General features: G+C 47.1%; 1 protein-coding gene across 1 annotated transcript in view; it reads left to right on the plus strand.

Annotated features, from left to right (window-relative positions):
- The window catches only part of dachd (dachshund d), a 129,559-nt gene that overhangs the window by 84,163 nt on the left and 25,669 nt on the right, over positions 1-19,727 (plus strand). Inside the window, exons 8-9 of the mRNA XM_084311471.1 lie at positions 742-887; positions 4,045-4,192. Coding sequence (XP_084167597.1) covers positions 742-887; positions 4,045-4,192 — 294 coding nt within the window. The remainder of the gene's footprint in view (positions 1-741; positions 888-4,044; positions 4,193-19,727) is intronic.

Raw genomic sequence — 19,727 nt, forward strand, 5'->3', positions numbered from 1 at the left:
TGGGAAAAGCTGGATTTATGTCCCGGTTGATATTGTTTAACCCCCCACGTGCGCACTCAGGCCTTGAGAGGAACAATATGGGGGGGGGGGGGGATCTCTGAGGGCCCAGAGCGCCGGCTCCGTGTTTCTGGGAGGAGCCCGGGAGCTGGGATTGGCTGGGGCGGATCGATATTTATCCGGGCATCGCTATTGGCCAGTCGGAGTCAGGGTCAACGTGTCAGCAGAGCCATTGTGCTTCTTCTATCAATAAATGAATCATAAATGTGAACCTTTTATTTACCAGTTGTACACTGTATGAATTACTTACCTTTGAGGTATAACTGTATATATCCACATCTTTCTGTACATACCTGCAGATAATCCTACATATCTGTAGATGCTATATCTATATCTGTACATATCCCTTACCTACTCTTACTAGTTATGCTGCTGGCCAGTATGACTACTACCTGACTTATACCTGTATCACTGTACATATTAATACTACAACTCTACCGACATCTGATTAGCACTACACTAATTTACACAGGAGTACTAATTCATATATTGTACACCCAGTGTAATCATCTGTACATTGTATATTACTATTGCACTTTACGGTTACATTTGCACTCTGGTTGCATGGCAAACTTGCTTCCGTTCTACTGTACCATATATAATGACAATACATTTGAATCTAATCTAATCTAATCTAATCTAATATGAATGAATAATGAATTTTTCTTAATTCTTAATCTCCAGACGACCACCCGATGTGCACCCCGACGGCGAGAGACAGCTATGAGAGGTTGTCGCTGGCTGGCCAGGCTCTACCTCCTGGCTTCCCTTCACCCTTCCTGTTCCCAGAAGGCTTGTCATCAATAGAGACTCTGCTCACCAACATACAGGTAGAGCCACCGGCTTCACTCCAGTCCAGGCAGCCCTTGTTAACACACACAGGCTAGGCTGTAGCCAGTTCAGACCCCGTCTCCCACCTTTTCACCAGTGCAGCCTGTACCTCCACTAACACAGATGGATTTCACCAATTGAGACTCTCCATATTACCATAAATCTATATCCATCCGTCTCTGTAACTCTTTCACCAGTGGAATATTACCCACTGATACAGACTATCTGAGGCTAAGCTAACATGATATGATATGATACATTTATTTATATATATTTCTTTTATATTGCGCCCCTCAACCAATAGTTACATCGGCCCGGGGCGCAGCCCGGGAAAGAAGAAAGACTGAAAGACAGGAAACAATAAGAAAACAGACAAAAAATACATGCAGGCCAACCAAGTAGACAGAGAACAGACGGACATAATACACCTGTCATACGACAACACAAAAACTAGCTCAAGGATTATTTTATGAAAAGGTGGGTTTTGAGCATTAAAAGTCCGTAGAGTGCTTGCGGATTTTATGTTTAGTGGAAGCTTGTTCCAGAGTTTCGGCGCCGCAACATATATACATAATAGAGCTGTCAAATGATTTTTAATGTATTAATCGCATGAAAGGCTCTGATTTTATTGCAATTAACAATAATACAAATATTTAGCGAGACGCATGGGTAGATGTGTTAATGAAGGAATGGTTAAGGAAAGTAATCATGAGTCTGTCACAGGAGTCCTCACTAACGTTGAACGTTGATCCATTTTCTGAATACATTAAGTTCTCCACAATGTATTTGGTGGCAGACGGCTCCTTGGGATTATTATATAGATCTGTTGGAAACACTGCTAGCGCTATAACAGCGTGACGTAGCTCGACCTGCGTACCGTTTCGTACTTGTCGCTTCGCCGGTGAAAGACCGCTCATCACTGCAACGTTTGTACAACTTGCTTTAGTCTGTTCAGAAACGATGTCTAATGAAGTAAGACATTCAGGGGACGACTGGATGACTGGTCCCTTATTATTTTCCTGGCTCGCATTTCAGAGTGATCACGGACATAAACAAACTTGTATGGGAAGCAGTAGAGGTCAAAAAGGATAATGCGGATAATTTATTTTTACGCATTACGGTTTTCAAATTAATAGGGGAAAAAATGTAGGTGTTAATTAGGACAGCCCTAATACATAACCATGGAAACTGTTCATAAATGTCTTTTGGTCCGACACAACCTCCATGACCCAACCGCCCACGGCACTAAACTAAGCCACAACAAGAGTGAAACAGACATAAATCCACACCCGGAGTCCTCAGAGTGCCATTTAGGCTTTAACGCAAACAACCTGAGTCAGAAAGATGAATGTATTTTCCCCTTCTGTCGGAGTGTAATGATGTGTACACTGCAGCACTGCCCTTCTCATCGCACTTGTACCGCTGCCATCGAGAGTCCTGCTTCTTCCCGGGTTCCGCGCGGTAATTAGAAAGCCGCGCGTTAAACCCTGTCAAGCTCCCAACACTCCACTAAGTCATCGCTGATAATGATCCACGCTCTTGAATATTTATATACATATCAACAAAATGAAACCAAGCAGAAAATTAAGATAGAGCAACTTAGTAGAAATCGGGGTCACGAGGAATCAACAATTAGAAAGATATAGCCCACTGCATTCCGTATAATTGCATGTGGATGGGGAATAATTGTTATGAAAGTGGCCGCCGCGTGCCGTTTAGTGAGTTTTCTAATTGATGAAGAAGCGCCTCGCGATTCGGTCAGCGACGTGAGTGATGTGATTGATATGTCACGCGATATATCCGTCCTGCGTAGTCTTCGCGCACGCCGTCTTGTGCGAGGAGCTTACAAATACGGCGTAATATCGCCGTAAAATATCACGTCCGCTGCCTCGATTCTACGATGCAAATTAAGTGTTAATTGTCGCCCCACCCGCCCGCCCCACCTCCGCTCGAGTTGCAGTATAAGCAATGTATGAAAGGGCAACGAGATGAGCTAATGAAGAGGCCTCAGGCTGCCAGGGAGGAGAGGTTGGCTCCAGCCACACAGAGAGAGAGAGAGCACTTGCCCTTCTACATGGTGGGCCTCGAGGGTTCAGGTCAGATGGTGGCAATTCAAGTGAACCTACAGGAGAAAGTTCAAAGCGTCTCTCTTTTGCTAGCGTACTTGTTTCCCGAGCTAGCTCTTGCGGATCAAGGGGTTATTCCCGGGGGTTGGCCCTGAGGCTTGCTACCTCGACTTGTCTTTTGCAGCCGTGGCCCAAAGGGGGTCAGACAAAACTCAAATACCGTCGGACAATATTCGATGATTAAAATCGATCGGAAACTAAATGTTTTTCCGATATTATTCTTATCCGTGAGTTTATTCTTTGTGACGGGGTCCCTCGCAGTTATCTTTAGGAATATTGAAAGACATAATGAGGCAGAACAGTTTGCTACTTAACAATATTATTCACATTTGGCGTCACTGGTGTGACATTAGCCAGCTGCACAGGGGAGGAAGGTGCTGGGTAGTTCGTTGCCACATGCTACAACAGTGGGTGAATCCAGACATATGAGCTAAAAAGAACATACCTTCCTGTGTGTGTTGTCCTGCAGTGTTATCAGTACAAAGCACTGCGCCAGTGACATACTTTCAGCGTTGCTTGCTGTCACTTCATCCTGAAGCTCTTAAATAGCTCACATCTCTCTCTCTCTCTCTCCTTCCCCCGTGCTATCTACATCTTTGTGTGTGTGCGTGTGTGTCTTCATGTGTGTGTGTGTGTGTGTGTGTCTGTGTGTGTCTGTGTGTGTCTGTGTGTGTGTGTGTGTGTGTGTGTGTGTGTGTGTGTGTGTGTGTGTGTGTGTGTGTGTGTGTGTGTGTGTGTGTGTGTGTGTGTGTGTGTGTGTGTGTGTGTGTGGCTTCATGTGTGTGTGTGTATTCATGTGTGTGTCTTCATGTGTGTGTGTGTGTGTGTGTGTGTCTTCATGTGTGTGTGTGTGTGTGTGTCTTTATGTGTGTGTGTGTATGTGTGTGTGTGTCTTCATGTGTGTGTGTGTGTATGTGTGTGTGTCTTCATGTTTGTGTGTGTGTCTTCATGTGTGTGTGTGTGTGTGTGTCTTCATGTGTGTGTGTGTGTGTGTGTGTGTGTGTGTGTGTGTGGGTGTGTGCGTGCTCAGGGGCTGCTGAAAGTGGCGATTGACAATGCGCGGGCCCAGGAGAAGCAGGTGCAGCTGGAGAAGACGGAGCTGAAGATGGAGCTGTTCAGGGAGCGGGAGCTCCGGGAGACGCTGGAGAAGCAGCTCGCTGTGGAGCAGAAGAACAGAGGTACCACACTGTACCTGGTACCCACTTGTCCCTGCGAGTGGGTCTCTGTGTCTGCGTGTGTATGTTTGTGTTGAGGGGGTGTGTGTGTGTGTGTGTGTGTGTGTGTGTGTGTGTGTGTGTGTGTGTGTCTGTGTGTGTCTGTGTGTATGTCTGTGTGATTTACTGTATGTTAGATTTATTTGGTGTGTGTGTGTGTGTGTGTGTGTGAGTGTGTGTGTGTGTGTGTTGAGGGGGTGCGTGTGAGTGCACATGTATATATACACAGTATATGTGTGTGTGTGTGTATATGTGTGTGTATAGGTGTGTGATTTATGTTAGAATTCTTTGGTCTGTGTGTGTGTGTTTACAGTTTATAGGGTTGTGCACACACAGTACATACACCATAATTCATGGGAATACATTTTGAACTTGAAAAAAAGAAAGATGACAGAAATAAACTCCAATGAAAAAAACAACTGTGTGCGCACGCCTTTCCCTCGTCGAAACCCTTTCACACATCTAAATGATAAACAGGCTCATGCATAAGACAAGTGTGTGTGTGTGTGTGTGTGTGTGTGTGTGTGTGTGTGTGTGTGTGTGTGTGTGTGTGTGTGTGTGTGTGTGTGTGTGTGTGTGTGTGTGTGTGTGTGTGTGTGTGTGTGTGTGTGTGTGTGTGTGTGTGTGTGTGTGTGTGTGTGTGTGTGTGTGTGTGTGTGTGTGTGTGTGTCCCTGTCTCTGATGAACTTATCACAGACCCCTGTGTGGTTGTGAAGGCCAACATCACAACACCGCAGGAATAGACTGTCGAACTGCACAGAGACTCTGCAAGGAGGGTTCTGCTTAGCATGAAGCAGTCTGAGATCAGGCAGCACTGGTGTGGACTCAGACTACAGGGAAAGCTAGCTTGTTTGGAGTTTGCTGACCACTCAGTCTCACACTCAGTGTATAAGAACGCTGCTGTTGGTGAGGATGTTTTAAAATTGACCATCAAAGCAAGACTGCAGGTATTACCCACTCAATACAATCTGTCCACTTGGTATCCTCAAACTCACAGTCCATTCTGTTTAAACCATCAGGATTCACAACACCTAGAATCCATTGCACACATAACAAACGGATGTAATGCATACAAACACCTGTACATCGCTCGTCATGACCGTATTGTGGACATTGTGTCTGATGTGGTACGGAACATATCACCATCTAGTGCAGCAATGTACAAACATGCCAGAGTGAAACCAGAGTGGTTTGGCCTTACCAACGATGTTTTTGCTAACATACCAAATACACCGGACGTTGTTTTTGTTGACACCAGCCACGGAGAGGTGCTGGTCATAGAAGTAGGCTGTACCTTTGATCTGTACATGGACCAGGCCTTCCGGGACAAGTATATCAAATACCAACCACTGCTCAGTGTGATGGCTGACCTTGGGTATAGGTGTAGATATAGTGTACTTGTGTTCGGAAGTCTTGGCCATGTACACAAATGCACCATGACCGGTCTGAGAATTGCTGCAATGTCTAAAAGAAAAGCCAAACAAATTGCCAAATATTGCTCTGTCTCAGCTATTATTGGCAGCTTAGCCACGTGGAGAAGGAGGTGATATGTGTGTGTCTCTTTGGCGCAGAATCCCAGTGATCCGTTCTCAACCTTGTTCTCCTACATAACTGGAGTCAGATCAGATAATTACAAATACATATATTAGCTCACTGAAAATAAATGATTTAGAGTCATTGCAAACAAACGTGAGACAGAATTCACTTTACTGAACACCCCTCATGTTCTATGCATCGGCTGCATTTTTAATCCAACGCTTATATTTAATGAGAGAAATTCACAGGGAGAAAATATCCTAATAAATGCTCCAATTTCCCTTACGTCCCTGCAGCGGTTCTCTAAGTAGCAGTCAGTATTTGCCCCGACTTCTTCGCTAAAGATCTCGACTGTGTTTAGAAATTACATTGAAGTCCCTTTTCTATGACAGCGTTAGATGTAAAAACATCTTAAGTCTCGCCGGGCTAATTGCTACCAGAGAACACATACACTGTAGAGAAATATTACACTTAAAGTACAATAGCTACACGGTCGTCGTGTTCCGCCAACATACATCCTTTCATTGGGCTTTTCTTGAACCACGGAGCCCAGGGGCGAGTCCCCCACATGACAAGAGTACAAGAAGGTTTTAATCGGCCTCGCGTCTCGCGGGGTAATATTAAATATAGAATGGGTCTTGCTTGGTCTTTGTGTGGATTTGCCTGCGATGTTATTTAGGCTCTGGGGGGACGTGACATGTACCCCTTTGCCGTTTGGCCAAGTCTTCATATTAACAAGCCTAAAAGAGCTCTGAATTATTGCCCTTGGTGATGTCACAAGGGGAGGACACAAGCAATTAATTAGCTTTTGATTAATCGAGCAGCTGTGTTTTTTGAGTCAGGAACACTGCCTACCTAATGTACTGTCCAGTTGGTAAAAGTTTTCTTTACACTCTCGGGGTAGCCAGGCAGTGGAGGACATTATAGAATGTGTGGTGTGTTGCTGTTCCCATACAAGGGAAGAAAGAGGTGCTGGGAAATAAACAAGTACAATCAGATTTAAAGAACATGCCAACATTTTGGGAAATGAGCTTACCGTCTTCTCCAGAGAGAGACAAGAAGATAGATACCAGTTTTCTCTCTGTGTCCAGTCATTGTGCTAAGCTCGGCTAATGTGCAGCCAGATACCGTGCAGCCAGATAGCAGCAGAGAGGAAACTGGTATCTATCTTCTTGTCTCTCTCTGGAGATGTTCCAAAATGTTGGCGTGTTCCTTTAAGCTTGTTTTAGTTTCTTCGCAACAAACCCAAGAAACATACAGATTCAAAGAAAGGCGTATACAGTTGTTGAAAAGATGCATACTATGTCCCCAACCTCTTAAGCTGCAACGTCCCTCATATGGGACGTTTTTCTGACTTTTTGCTACCGGCACTTTGGCGACCCCTAGTGGCTTGGGTGTGCATATTTTGTATATTGTATTTTGTAATACAATATATATATCGAATTGAAGGCTTATTTGTTGCCTGTCGATAGCGACAAAATCTCGAGTTACATGCCGGTATTTGAGGCTTGTGCAAAGTACACGGTATTGCGCAAAATACCACTCCAGACTCAGGCTGCAGTAGTTCCATCAATCTAGATCCGATCTCGAAAATGATTGTGGATCGTTGTAGCCAATGAGTGTGGCTTCCAATGATACCCCATGTGGGGATGTGTGAATCAGTTATCTAGGCGAACAACTAAATTATTTAACAGGAAGCCAAATGAATTGAAGTCTATGAAAAAACGGAGTTTTTCTTTGTACACAGTTTACCAAAATCACTACTAATCACTCATTTCTGAATGGATCTTTATGAAAGTTGGATATGTACTACATAAGGCTTCAGGCTATGGCTCCATCTGGATTTGTAAGCCATACCACCTTCTGGGGAAATACTACCTCTGGACTACTAACTACTACAGAAAAACTTGAGTAACACGTTTTTTTACAACTCAAGTTCAGACCTATGTTACTTCAGAATGTCATCTTTCAAAAGAGACCAGGCTCATGCATGTGCTATAAGTATAAAGTATGTTGTTTTGGTTTGCAAAAAAAGTATGCAGTCCTCAAAAACGAAAACGAAAATGGCCAATTTTGTAGGCGCCTGTTAACCCTTCCACTACCACACTACAGAAGGTTAACTCTTTCACTACCACACTACAAAGGGTTAACACTTTCACTACCACACTACAAAGGGTTAACCCTTTCACTACCACACTACACAGGGTTAACGCTTTCACTACCACACTACAAAGAGTTAATGCTTTCACTACCACACTACAGAAGGTTAACCCTTGCACTACCACACTACAGAAGGTTATATACTCGTACTGGCATCGCGTCCCGCTCTTAAGCCATACCGAGATATACCTCATCTCATGTACCTAGTGTACTCCATCAACGAATAAAAACCAAATACACCCAGCACCTGCCAGGCCCCGCCCTAGTGACGTACTATATAGTACTAGGCGTGGTCACCACTCACTCTTCTTCTATTTTCGTTTCCATCATAGTGGATGCGTGCACCCTATGCAACTAGTTGATATGAAAAGTTTAGAGAAATTGCGTAATATTGAGTGTTTACCGGAGATTTGCTTACCCCTGGAATCTTCGGGCATGTTCCAACGACACGTCAGGTCTATTCTGATGTTTCCTCGTCTTGTGGCAGCAGATCGAGGGACAGCGTGCAAGGTTTGCATATCGAGCCGGCTCATACACAGGTAGGCCCTGTGTCATCAGGCATTGATGCTAGTGTTAGTAATGCTGGTTGTTTTGTTACACAACCGAGTTGTGTGTCGGCGCCAGGGGCGGGATGTTTTGGTGAACGTTCCCCTGAAGTGGACGGTTTCCAAGCGATCCTGGAGCGTGCTGCTAACACTAATGCTAACGTTAATGCTGAAATGCTGGGTCACTGTTCTAATGTTCCCCGCCGTGGGATGTTGCCGCTTTTCCCTCCTCTTAACCGGTTCATTGATGAAGGTCAGTCGGTAGCTAATGTGGGGGGTTTTGCTGAGTCCTATTTACCCTTTTTACGGGTAAATGGGTTGACAACGGGGTGCAGGGCGGGTGTGCCGTGGCTAAGTAGCCAGGTAGCATCGATCCTGTGCCCCGGCGGGGTTGGACGGTGTCCCACCCGGAAGCCGATGCTTGAGAGCGAGTCGGCCCGGTGGGTGGCAGTATGGACTGATGAGAGCTATACTGCTGCAGGATGGAATTTAGCGGCGGCCAGTGTTGTGGCTCAGCTGACTGTTTTTCTGTCCACATTAGCGTCGGGTAGTGGGGCTACAGGACCAGCCGACGCTGAAAACATTTTGCATGTTTTTGGTCAGCAGCAGTGACAGCTCTGGCCGACGAGATCCAATCTCTGTTGGCGAAGCGGGCCGTAGTCGTGGTCCAGAGAGAGGACGCGATGTCAGGCATCTACTCCCGTTATTTTCTGGTGCCCAAAAAAACGGGAGGGGTCAGACCTATACTGGATCTGTCCACGTTCAATCGTCTGATTGTGGCGAGACCATTCAGAATGTTGACCATCAAACATCTGCTACTTGCTGTCAGAGTGGGAGACTGGTTCACCTCCATAGACCTGAAGGATGCGTATTTTCACATCCCGATTTTCCCTCCTCACAGGAAGTTCCTACGGTTCCTGTTTCAGGGCGTAGCGTACGAAGACCAGAGGTTGACGTTCAGCTATTCTCTGGCTCCCCGCACATTCACCAAGTGCGTAGAGACTGCGCTGGAGCCTCTACATCGTCAGGGAATACGAATTCTATTCTATCTCGATGACATTCTGCTCCTCAGCCGGTCGGAGGAGGTCGCCAGGTCTCATACCAGGCTGGTGGTGGAATTCCTCACCAAGCTGGGTTTTGCTGTGAACTGGAAGAAGAGTACGCCTCTTCCCAGTCAACAGGTGGAGTACTTGGGCTTGACATTGAGGTCAAGGCCCATGATTGTAACCCTCTCGGAGCAACGGAGGGTGTCTATCCTCCATGCGCTCGGGGGTTTCCGTCCTGGGAAGACGGTCGCGGCGCTGCAAGTGATGCGCCTGCTCGGTATGATGGCATCTGCTCACGCGGTGGTCCCTCTTGGCCTCCTCTTCATGAGGAGGATACAGAGGTGGTTCTCCAGTATGAGAATAGACTCTGTGAGGGACAAATGGAAACGGTTGACGGTTCCTTTGTCGATATGGGGGGATTTCGCCCATTGGAGGAGGCCTGGTATCCTCACCAATGGGGTCCCCATGGGCAGCAGACACTCACATGTCATGGTCTTCACCGACGCTTCACTCACGGGTTGGGGAGGGACGTGTCGGTCCAACGCAGTGGGGGGCAGCTGGACGATCCATGCTGCCCGGTCTACCCTGCACATCAATGTGTTGGAATTGAGGGCGGTCCTCCTGGTCCTCAGACGGTTCGCCCACCTGGTGGTAGGCGAGGACGTTCTGATCAGAACGGACAGTATGACGGCAGCGGCGTATATCAGCAGGCAGGGTGGAACACGATCCATCCGCCTGCACTGGGCGGCGGTCGAACTCTGGCTATGGGCAGCTCTAAACAGGCTGCACAGTCTGAGGGCGCTCCACGTCCCTGGGAAGGAGAATGTGGGTGCGGATATGATGTCTCTGGGCGGTCCTCGTGCCGGCGAGTGGAAACTGCGCCACGATATAGTCAGGCAGATCTGGGATCGCTTCGGGGAAGCTTCAGTGGATCTGTTTGCGAGCAGACAATCTCACAAGTGCCCCTTGTGGTTCTCGGTCAGTTGGGCAGATCATCCCCCCTTGGGGGTGGATGCCTTCTTCAAGTTCAAGTTCTTTAATAGTTGTCATACAGAAGTACAGAATACTTTCATACAAAATGCTTCTTACTGTTACGCTCCAGAGACTGTGCTAGACAAGATAGTATCAAATAACATAATAACATAATATAGCATGAATTTAGAAGAAGAAAATGAGGTCACAGTGTTCGGTATAGACATATGTACAATGTTTTGAGTTACCATATAATATACAATACACAATACTATGCAGTGTACTAATGTACAGTACTATCTAGTGCAAAGCAGAAATGGGATGAGGTACAATTTTAGGTACAATTTACAGTAAGGTGTACGAGTTGTAGTGCAATCCTTCATCCATAAATATAAAGTGTGGGGAGTGGGTGCTACAGTGTGTTTGTTTAAAGTGGGTGTGTGCTATAAGTGTGTGGAGTGGGTGCTACAGTGTGTTTGTTTAAAGTGAGTGTGTGCGTGTGGATGTGTGTGCTATGTGCGTTTGGTGGTTGTTGTTGTGTAGTGTTCATTCATTGTTCGTTTAGCAGCCTGATGGCCTGGGGATAGAAGCTTCTTCTGAGTCTTTCTGTGCTCGCCTTGAGACTCCTGTATCGCTTGCCTGACCGCAGCAGTTCAAAGAGGCAGTTGTTCGGGTGACTGGAGTCTTTAATGATTCTCTTAGCCTTGCCCTTGCAACGCTTGTAGTAAATGTTCTGGAGGGTGGGGAGCCCCCCTCCAATTGTGCGTTCGGCTGAACGTGTCACTCTTTGTAGTCTGCTTTGGTCTTGTGCAGTGCTATTCCCAAACCAGGAGGTGATGTTGCCGGTCAAGATGCTCTCTATTGTACATGAGTAGAAGTTCTTAAGGATCTTCTGGCTGACTTGGAACTTCCTTAGGCGCCTGAGGAAGTAGAGGCGTTGTCGTGCCTTCTTCACAACACTGTTAATGTGTGTGGTCCATGTCAAGTCCTCGGATATGTAGGCTCCGAGGTACTTAAAGCTGTTGACTCTCTCAACCGGTGCCCCGTCGATGCTGAGGGGGCTGTAGTCCTTGACCCCCGACCTCCTGAAGTCCACAATCATCTCCTTTGTTTTGCTGACGTTCAGGGAGAGGCTGTTTTCCTGGCACCATCCCGCCAGGACCTTGACCTCTTCCAGGTAGGCCCTCTCGTCGTTGGCAGAGATCAGGCCCACCACCACTGTGTCGTCAGCAAATTTGACGATTGTATTGCTACTCCGCTGAGCCACACAGTCGTGTGTGTACAGGGAGTAGAGGAGGGGACTCAGAACACAGCCCTGGGGGGCCCCTATGTTGAGGGTGATGGATGAGGAGGTGCAGTTGCCTGCTCTCACCACCTGGGGTCTGCCAGTCAGGAAGTCCAAGACCCACTGGCAGAGGTCATAGCCCAAGCCCAGGTCCCTGAGCTTGGCTATGAGTATGGAGGGGACTATGGTATTGAATGCCGAGCTGTAGTCGATGAATAGCATTCTCACATAGTTCCCCTGCCTCTTGTCCAGGTGTGATGCTGCTGTGTGCAGCACATGGGATATGGCGTCCTCCGTGGACCTGTTGGGGCGGTATGCAAATTGCAGGGGGTCCATGTTGATGGGGAGGGAGGAGCAGATGTAGCCCTTTACTAGCTTCTCGAAGCACTTCATGGCTATGGAGGTGAGAGCTACAGAGCGGTAGTCGTTGAGGCAAGCAGGCTTGGATTATAGTGGACTTCTTCAGGCAGGTGGGGATGACAGCCTGTTCTAAGGACAGGTTAAATATGTCAGTGAATACTGGGGCCAGTTGGTCGGCACAGACTTTTAGGACGCGGCCGGGGATGCCGTCTGGACCTGCTGCCTTCCTGATATTCACTTTTTTAAAGGTCCGCCTCACCTCATGCTCTGTTACCCTGAACACTGCGCCTCCATCAGCAGCCGACCCCCCCCCCCCCATTGCCGAGGCTTGTGAGCTGGTGTTGTTATTACCAGCATCAAACCTCGCATAGAAGGTTCTTGATGTTTCCATGGCCGCCCGGCCTTCTGTACGCCTTTCCCCCTATACATCTGTTGAGTCAGTTGTTGGAGCGGATACGGAGGGAGCGCAGGACCGTGATCCTGGTTGCGCCGGACCGGGGCACAGCGGTGTGGTTCCCGGTCCTGATCCAGCTACTGGTAGCCCCGCCGTGGCCTATTCCTTGGTCGGCGGGGGCCCTCTCTCAAGCACACAGGTCGCTGTTTCAGCCCCCGGTGATATGCCAACCCCTGATGGTTTGGCTGGTGAGAGGGTAAGTCTGGAGAGGATGGACCCTTCTGTGGTTGACACCATCCGGAATGCGCATGCTCCCTCCACTGTCGCGCTTTACGCGGGTAGGTGGCGTATGTTCCAAGAGTGGTGTAAGGTGGGGGGCAGGGACCCGGTGTCCTGCCCCCTGGATGCTGTCCTTATTTACCTTCAGTCTCTCCTTGATAGACTGTCGGTCTCGACGGTGAGGGTATATGCAGCAGCTATATCCTCTTATCATGAGGGATTTGAGGGTGTTGTTTTGTTCAGCCACCCTCTTGTGAGGCGTTTCCTGCTTGGCGCTCGACGCGTTAAGCCGGTAAAACGCTATTTGGCTCCGAGCTGGGATCTTCAATTGGTCCTCGTCGGTTGTCCTTGGCCCCGTTTGAGCCTCTTGAGCAAGCGCCGTTGGAACAGCTGTCGTTCAAGACCGCGTTCTTGCTGGCCGTCACCTCCGCTAAACGCGTGGGTGAGCTTTGTGCTCTCTCGGTGCCTGTCTTTTCGTTCCGATTGCGGTGCCACTCTGCGGCCTAATCCTGCCTTCGTGCCTAAAAATATCCGGAGTTCTTTCCGCTCTAGTGAGTTGGAGGCGGGCCTTCACCTGTCATGTCCGGTCCGGGCTTTGGGGGTTTACCTCAGCCGTACTCAGGGCTACCGATCAGCTCTTTGTCTGTTACGGTGGCTCTTGTGCTGGTAAGGCACTGTCGAAACAGCGCCTGTCCCATTGGTTGTGCGAGGGCATTGCCCTTTGCTACACGTTGGCCGGGCTGGCTCCCCCTGGGGGCGTCAGGGCGCACTCCACTCGTGGGGTGGCAGCCTCTGCCGCTCTCCTGGGTGGGGCCTTGGTGGAGGACATCTGTGCTGCGGCTTCATGGTCCTCACCGGGTCCCTTCGTAAGGTTTTACCTCATGGACATGACCGGGGGTTCTGTCTCCCAGGCGGTTCTGAGGTCTGTGGCCTCTCCTGCTTCCCGTCCTTTGGTGGGGTAGCAGGCGTGTGTGGGTGTGGGCCACAATGTGTTGTGTCACACGTGGTTCCGCCTGTGCTGTGCGTTCAAGAGGTTCTAGTTCCCTCTTGTTCGCACTTGGGTGGAGTTGACTGCCGCCCCCTCTTCATTAGGAAGAGTAGGAAGACGGGACTCCCCTCCCCCCTGATGTGGGCTTACGGGTCCTCAGGGGGTGCATTTGTCGGGCCTCGCGTCCGCTCTACCCCATATCTCGGTATGGCTTAAGAGCGGGACGCGATGCCAGTACGAGTATATAACGATAGGTTATGTATATAACCTAGTTACATGAGTACTGGCTAAGCGTCCCGCTCTTAGCGTGCCCTGAGGATTTTCCGAGGAAGAGTGAGTGGTGACCACGCCTAGTACTATATAGTACGTCACTAGGGCGGGGCCTGGCAGGTGCTGGGTGTATTTGGTTTTTATTCGTTGATGGAGTACACTAGGTACATGAGATGAGGTATATCTCGGTATGGCTTAAGAGCGGGACGCTTAGCCAGTACTCATATAACTAGGTTATATACATAACCTATCGTTAACCTTTCACTACCACACTACAGATGGTTAACCTTTCACTACCACACTACAGGTTAACCTTTCACTACCACACTACAGAAGGTTAACCATGTGGTAGTCAACAGGTTAAATTAGTTTAATGTGAGTTATATGTCTGAACATGACTACAGGGGAGTATAATTCACATGTACTGTATTCTATAATACTGATTACAGTAGTTTTAGATTAGATTACTGTGGACACTATGACAGTAACCATGGTGATTTTACTGTGATATGGGTACATGTTCTAATATAGGGCTGGGTTTCCCAGTTTCAATGTACCTTAACGTTCAATGAAGGTTTCCAAGGACCTTTCAAAAGGAACTTGCTTCTCTCAAAAATGTTCCCAGACTCTACCTTAGCCGTTGCCTAAGGTACATCTGCAAAGGTACATCGTAAATTGGAGCTGTCCTTCACTGTGGTGCTGAAAAGTGCATCAATCAATAGCGTGCAAATCGATCGTCTCACTTGTATAGGCTTAAGAATGAAGTTTTAATATAACAAGTGTTGTCATAATCATTTTACATTAATCTAATCTTGCAGAAGAGGAAGCTATGCCTACTGAAGATCATCTGCTAATCTCTTTAAGAGTCGAGACAAGACCTTGCAATAGTTCCAATAAATGCATATAGGCTACAAATGATAAAATAAAGAGCATCAATATAAGCCATAGTCTGCGATTTCTTGGAAGCCCAGGAGAAAGGATATACTGTACATAGGGGTGAATTATGTTGTTGAAACAAAGGTCTAATGTTAATCTGTTTTTGTCACACAAGATACAGCAACTGTAGCAGGATATCCACTGATTCCCGGTGACTTTTCTCTGCAGTGCAACAATTATCGTAGGTGAAAAGGCAAAAGCACATCTGTGGAAATTTATCATGATTAATTCTATACCGGATATGCAACGGCATTTTTAACCTGGGTCAGTAGTGTAAAGAGGGTATTAAATGAAATATTGCCAAAGCATTTGAGACCCTAGCGTGGCTCCACTCCAGCAACAGACATGACTGATGTGTGTTACATTCTTGTGGTTTTCCTTCCCTCAACAGAAGGCCTTATCATAATACTACAGGGGGCTCACGTGAAGGAAGTCAGGAAGAGAAGGGGATGGGGATATACAAAAGAAGCAAACAGAACAATAGTATTAGCCTAGTTTCTCTGCTCGCAAAACAGTGGCAGGCGCTAGCAGGGGGAATAATATAACGCAACCTGGTCATTATTTTGGTTCTAGACAGACATTTATAGATGGCTTTTCACATTTTAATAGGCTAATTGGGACAAGAAATGCACATTACTCAGGATAGTTGGCTAGCCTAAATGTACCTAGAAAGGTACACTCAGTAGAGTGCAAATCTCCACCAGGCGGCATCCATTTATTTTCGAGTAGGACTTAAGCGTAGGGGGCGGGGGGGAACATAGACCAATGAAATTAGATCTCCCTGCTACAACACACTATTACATTAGTATATACTGTGACACTAGCACACTAGTACACTGAATCGAGTATATCTGAAATAAATAACCTACTGTCTTTTACTATTATGTACCTTACCATGTTTCTCTCATTATACTACTACATATCATGTCTTTACAACTATGCACAGTGTAACACTCAAGTTCAACACTATTTCACAAACTGTATCCACTGACCCTTAGCTGCCAGAGATGTACTGTACACTCACATTGCATCCGGCTCTCGACATGAACGGTTGCAGAATATCCAGCTCTTGCTGTTCCCATGGAAACCAACAACAAAAATCAGCAAAAAGACGATATACAGGAATATTTGCGCATTTCTTGCTCGCCATACTATAGATTACAGACGTGTGCCTGAATTCAGCACAGAATCGTCAGGAAACGGCGGTGGAAAGCAACAAAAGCAAAAATCTACAGTCCCATTGTGACTTTTACCTGTTGAATGGCTCGGAGAGTAAACATCCGACTATTGGAGCGGCAACTATTCACAGACTGTTGACGGCGAATCCCGAACGAAAGAAATTACCCCCGACAGGCAAGTGTAATAAGAGATCAATGTTTTTATTATATCTGCTCATGTCGGGTGACATACATCAGAACCCTGGTCTCGTAATGACACGGAACCAGAGACTACAGTTAGATCTGCTGACCCAAGAAGCGGCAGCCAGCTTCGCCAGCACAACCGATCAACTGCTACCCACACAGACGGCGGCTAACGACATGATCAACGGCAACATTCCTCCTCTACCACCTCTGCAAAAGAACCCACGAGAGGCCACAGCGAGAGGGAAGGAACCGGGGTTCACAACCGAGGCGCCCAGCACGTTGCGGGGACAAAACAGCGAGGCATCGCTCCTCACACCGGCGCCGGAGATCAACAGCATCCACGCAAATTGACGCTTCAGCCAGCAGTTGCACCAGTCGACCAGCAAGCGGCGACATACCCTCACCGAAGCCCCAGCAGACTTGGAGAGCGGCGCGGGACATCAAGATCACCAAGGACCCGCCGGTTAGCTCGGCTGGCCCCGCCATGCCAGCTAGTCTACCCGGGCCGGGGCCAGGACAAAAGGCACCCCCCCTCAGGGTGCGATCCACGGGGGGAGCTGTGGGAGCCATGGCTCCCTTAGAATCTTAGATCAGACATCAGCTCCCTTGAAAACATGATTTGTGAATCTTTGGGGGGTCTCTAAATTACTGAAAATAAATGCTACTTTTGCCATGCATTTCATTTTTTCTGTAATTTTCTGTATCATCATCGTGTATAATAATAAACGTATGCTATTTTGGATGTATGATTAATGATTTGCGTGTAGTGGCTACTTACTGGGACATAATTCACGGCATTCTAGCCTTTTGTGGTGTTTACTACATCTCCCATGACCCTTAGCGGGGGATGACGTAGTTAAAGAGAGACAGACGAGTGAAAGTTGAATGGAAGTGTTGTTTGTGCGTAATAAACTAGTGTTTTTGCATCGGAACACGACTCCGTCTACGCTATCATTACTGCATTCCTACATTTGTGACCCTTGGACGTATTTCGGAGATTATATCGCACATGTCAACTGAACAACAGAACGCAGATCGCAGAACTTTGAACGCAGTTTCACTCAAGCTGCGCAGAGTGCCAGCGCTTGGTTCGCACAAGCCGAAGCCCAATTCGCTCTCAGGGATATTACCGCGGATGCCACCAAGTACTACTACGTGGTAGCAGCCCTTACGAATTCAACAGCAGCGAGAGTGGTGAGTTTGCTGGAAAACCCACCTACACATGACAAATATGTGACTATAAAAACACGCTCTGAGTTTTTGTTTTTTGAGACCTAAACTGGCTGAAATCAAACAGTTGTTTTTAAACGGTAAGGCTAACATATTGTGTTTCACAGAAACAAAATTAGACTCATCTGTACAGGATCCAGAGATTGAAATTGAAAACTACTCAATAGTCAGGAGGGATAGAAACCAGTATGGAGGTGGTGTCTGTGTGTATATACACAAGGATACCAAATACATCAACCGTACTGACCTTAACCATGATGAAATTGAAACTGTTGAGATTGAAATCTTATTAGACAGGGTGAAACCAGTACTAGTAGGCACAATCTATAGACCGCCAGAACAGAGTGGCTTTTATGACACACTTGATGGGTGTTTAGCTGGGGTGGAGGGGGTAGAAAAAATTCTTATTGGGGACTGGAACACGGATATGCTGCGTAAAGCAGCACCCGTCTTCAAGGCCTTCAGTAGATTTTCTGATCTGCACGGTTTCAGCCAGCTAATCACCCAACCCACAAGGGTATGTGATTCGACACAAACCACCATTGACCTCATTTTGACCTCTGACAAGTCCATGATCTCCAATAAAGGGGTGATAGCATGCGGGCTAAGTGATCATTATATGATTTTTTGTACCCGCAAAAAGCTAAAACAGAAGGCCGGCTGTCACAAAACAGTCACATCTAGAGACCTCAAAACTTACTCTAGAGAGGCCTTTAACCTAGAACTGGGGAGCTTGGACTGGTCAGATGAACTCAGTGGTACACAGGTTGAAGAAACATGGCTTGGATTCAAAACCAAATTCACAGCAATACTCAACAACATGGCACCCATAAGAACCACCAGGGTTAAAAATCGTGCTGAGCCATGGATGCACACTGAAATACTGGCCGCTATGAAAAACAGAGACAAAAAATGCTCTGAACTTCATAAAAGTCAGACAAAGCTTTCCAAAAGCTCAAACAGTGAACTCCAAGCCCACATGGTTGAACTAAAAACTCAAAGAAACAGACTAAGAAATGACGTAAACACCATGATCAGAACCGCAAAAAGAAATTTCATCAACGACAAAACTGAGGAAAACAAAAACAAACCCTGCGAACTTTGGAAATTACTCAATAATCAACTAGGCTGCAGTAAAAAACTTAAAACAAGATTCTCAAACATAAACATAAAGACGGACCACACGCTCATCACAGACAAGCTGGATGTAGCCAATTACTTAAACATCTTCTTCACAAACATAGCCACAACACTGGTAAACAAACTACCCTCCCACTCAGGGCATTATGGGGTAGAACACATAGTAGCATACTACAAAAACCTAGGGGTCCACAAAGACGACTTCAAACTTGAAATGGTAACAACCGATGAGGTACTCAAAAAATGTAGCGCCCTCCAACCTAACAAGGCCACTGGCCATGACAACATCCCCTCCAAATTCCTCAGAGACGCAGCAGCCGCCATCACCCCAGTCATCACACACATAATAAACCTCTCTATAAAACAGGGGCACGTCCCCAAGGACTTCAAAATTGCGAGAGTGACCCCTCTGCACAAAAAGGGCAGCAAATTAGACCCAGGCAACTACCGCCCTGTTTCTATTCTTACCTCCATCTTGAAAGTCATGGAGAAAATAGTCTACGAACAGGTCGAAAAGTACCTGGCTAAAAAAATCTAATCTACGAATTCCAATCTGGCTTCAGAACGTCCCACTCCACTGACACATGCCTCCTCTATTTGAACGACCACATCAAACAAGAGGTGGACGCGGGCAAATACTGTGGCATGGTCATGCTGGACCTACAAAAGGCCTTCGACACTGTCAATCACTCCATTCTGATGGACAAGCTAAAAGCAATTGGTTTTGATAGCTTATCAGTGAGCTGGATGCAATCCTACCCGGAGGGGAGAGAACAGATGGTAGAGGTAAACGGTACTCTATCCCCCCCCTCACAGTAAGCTGTGGTGTTCCACAAGGAAGCATACTAGGACCGCTACTCTTCCTAATTTATGCAAATGACATGTCGTCAGCCTGTGACTGCAACTTGTTCCTGTTTGCGGACGACTCAGCCCTGCTGGTCTCTGACAAGAACAAGTTGCGGGTTGAAAAAACCCTCAGCTCGGAACTAGGCAA

This window comes from Notolepis coatsorum, assembly GCF_963971535.1.
Source record: "Notolepis coatsorum genome assembly, chromosome: 3".
In the NCBI taxonomy this organism is placed as follows: Eukaryota; Metazoa; Chordata; class Actinopteri; order Aulopiformes; family Paralepididae; genus Notolepis; species Notolepis coatsorum.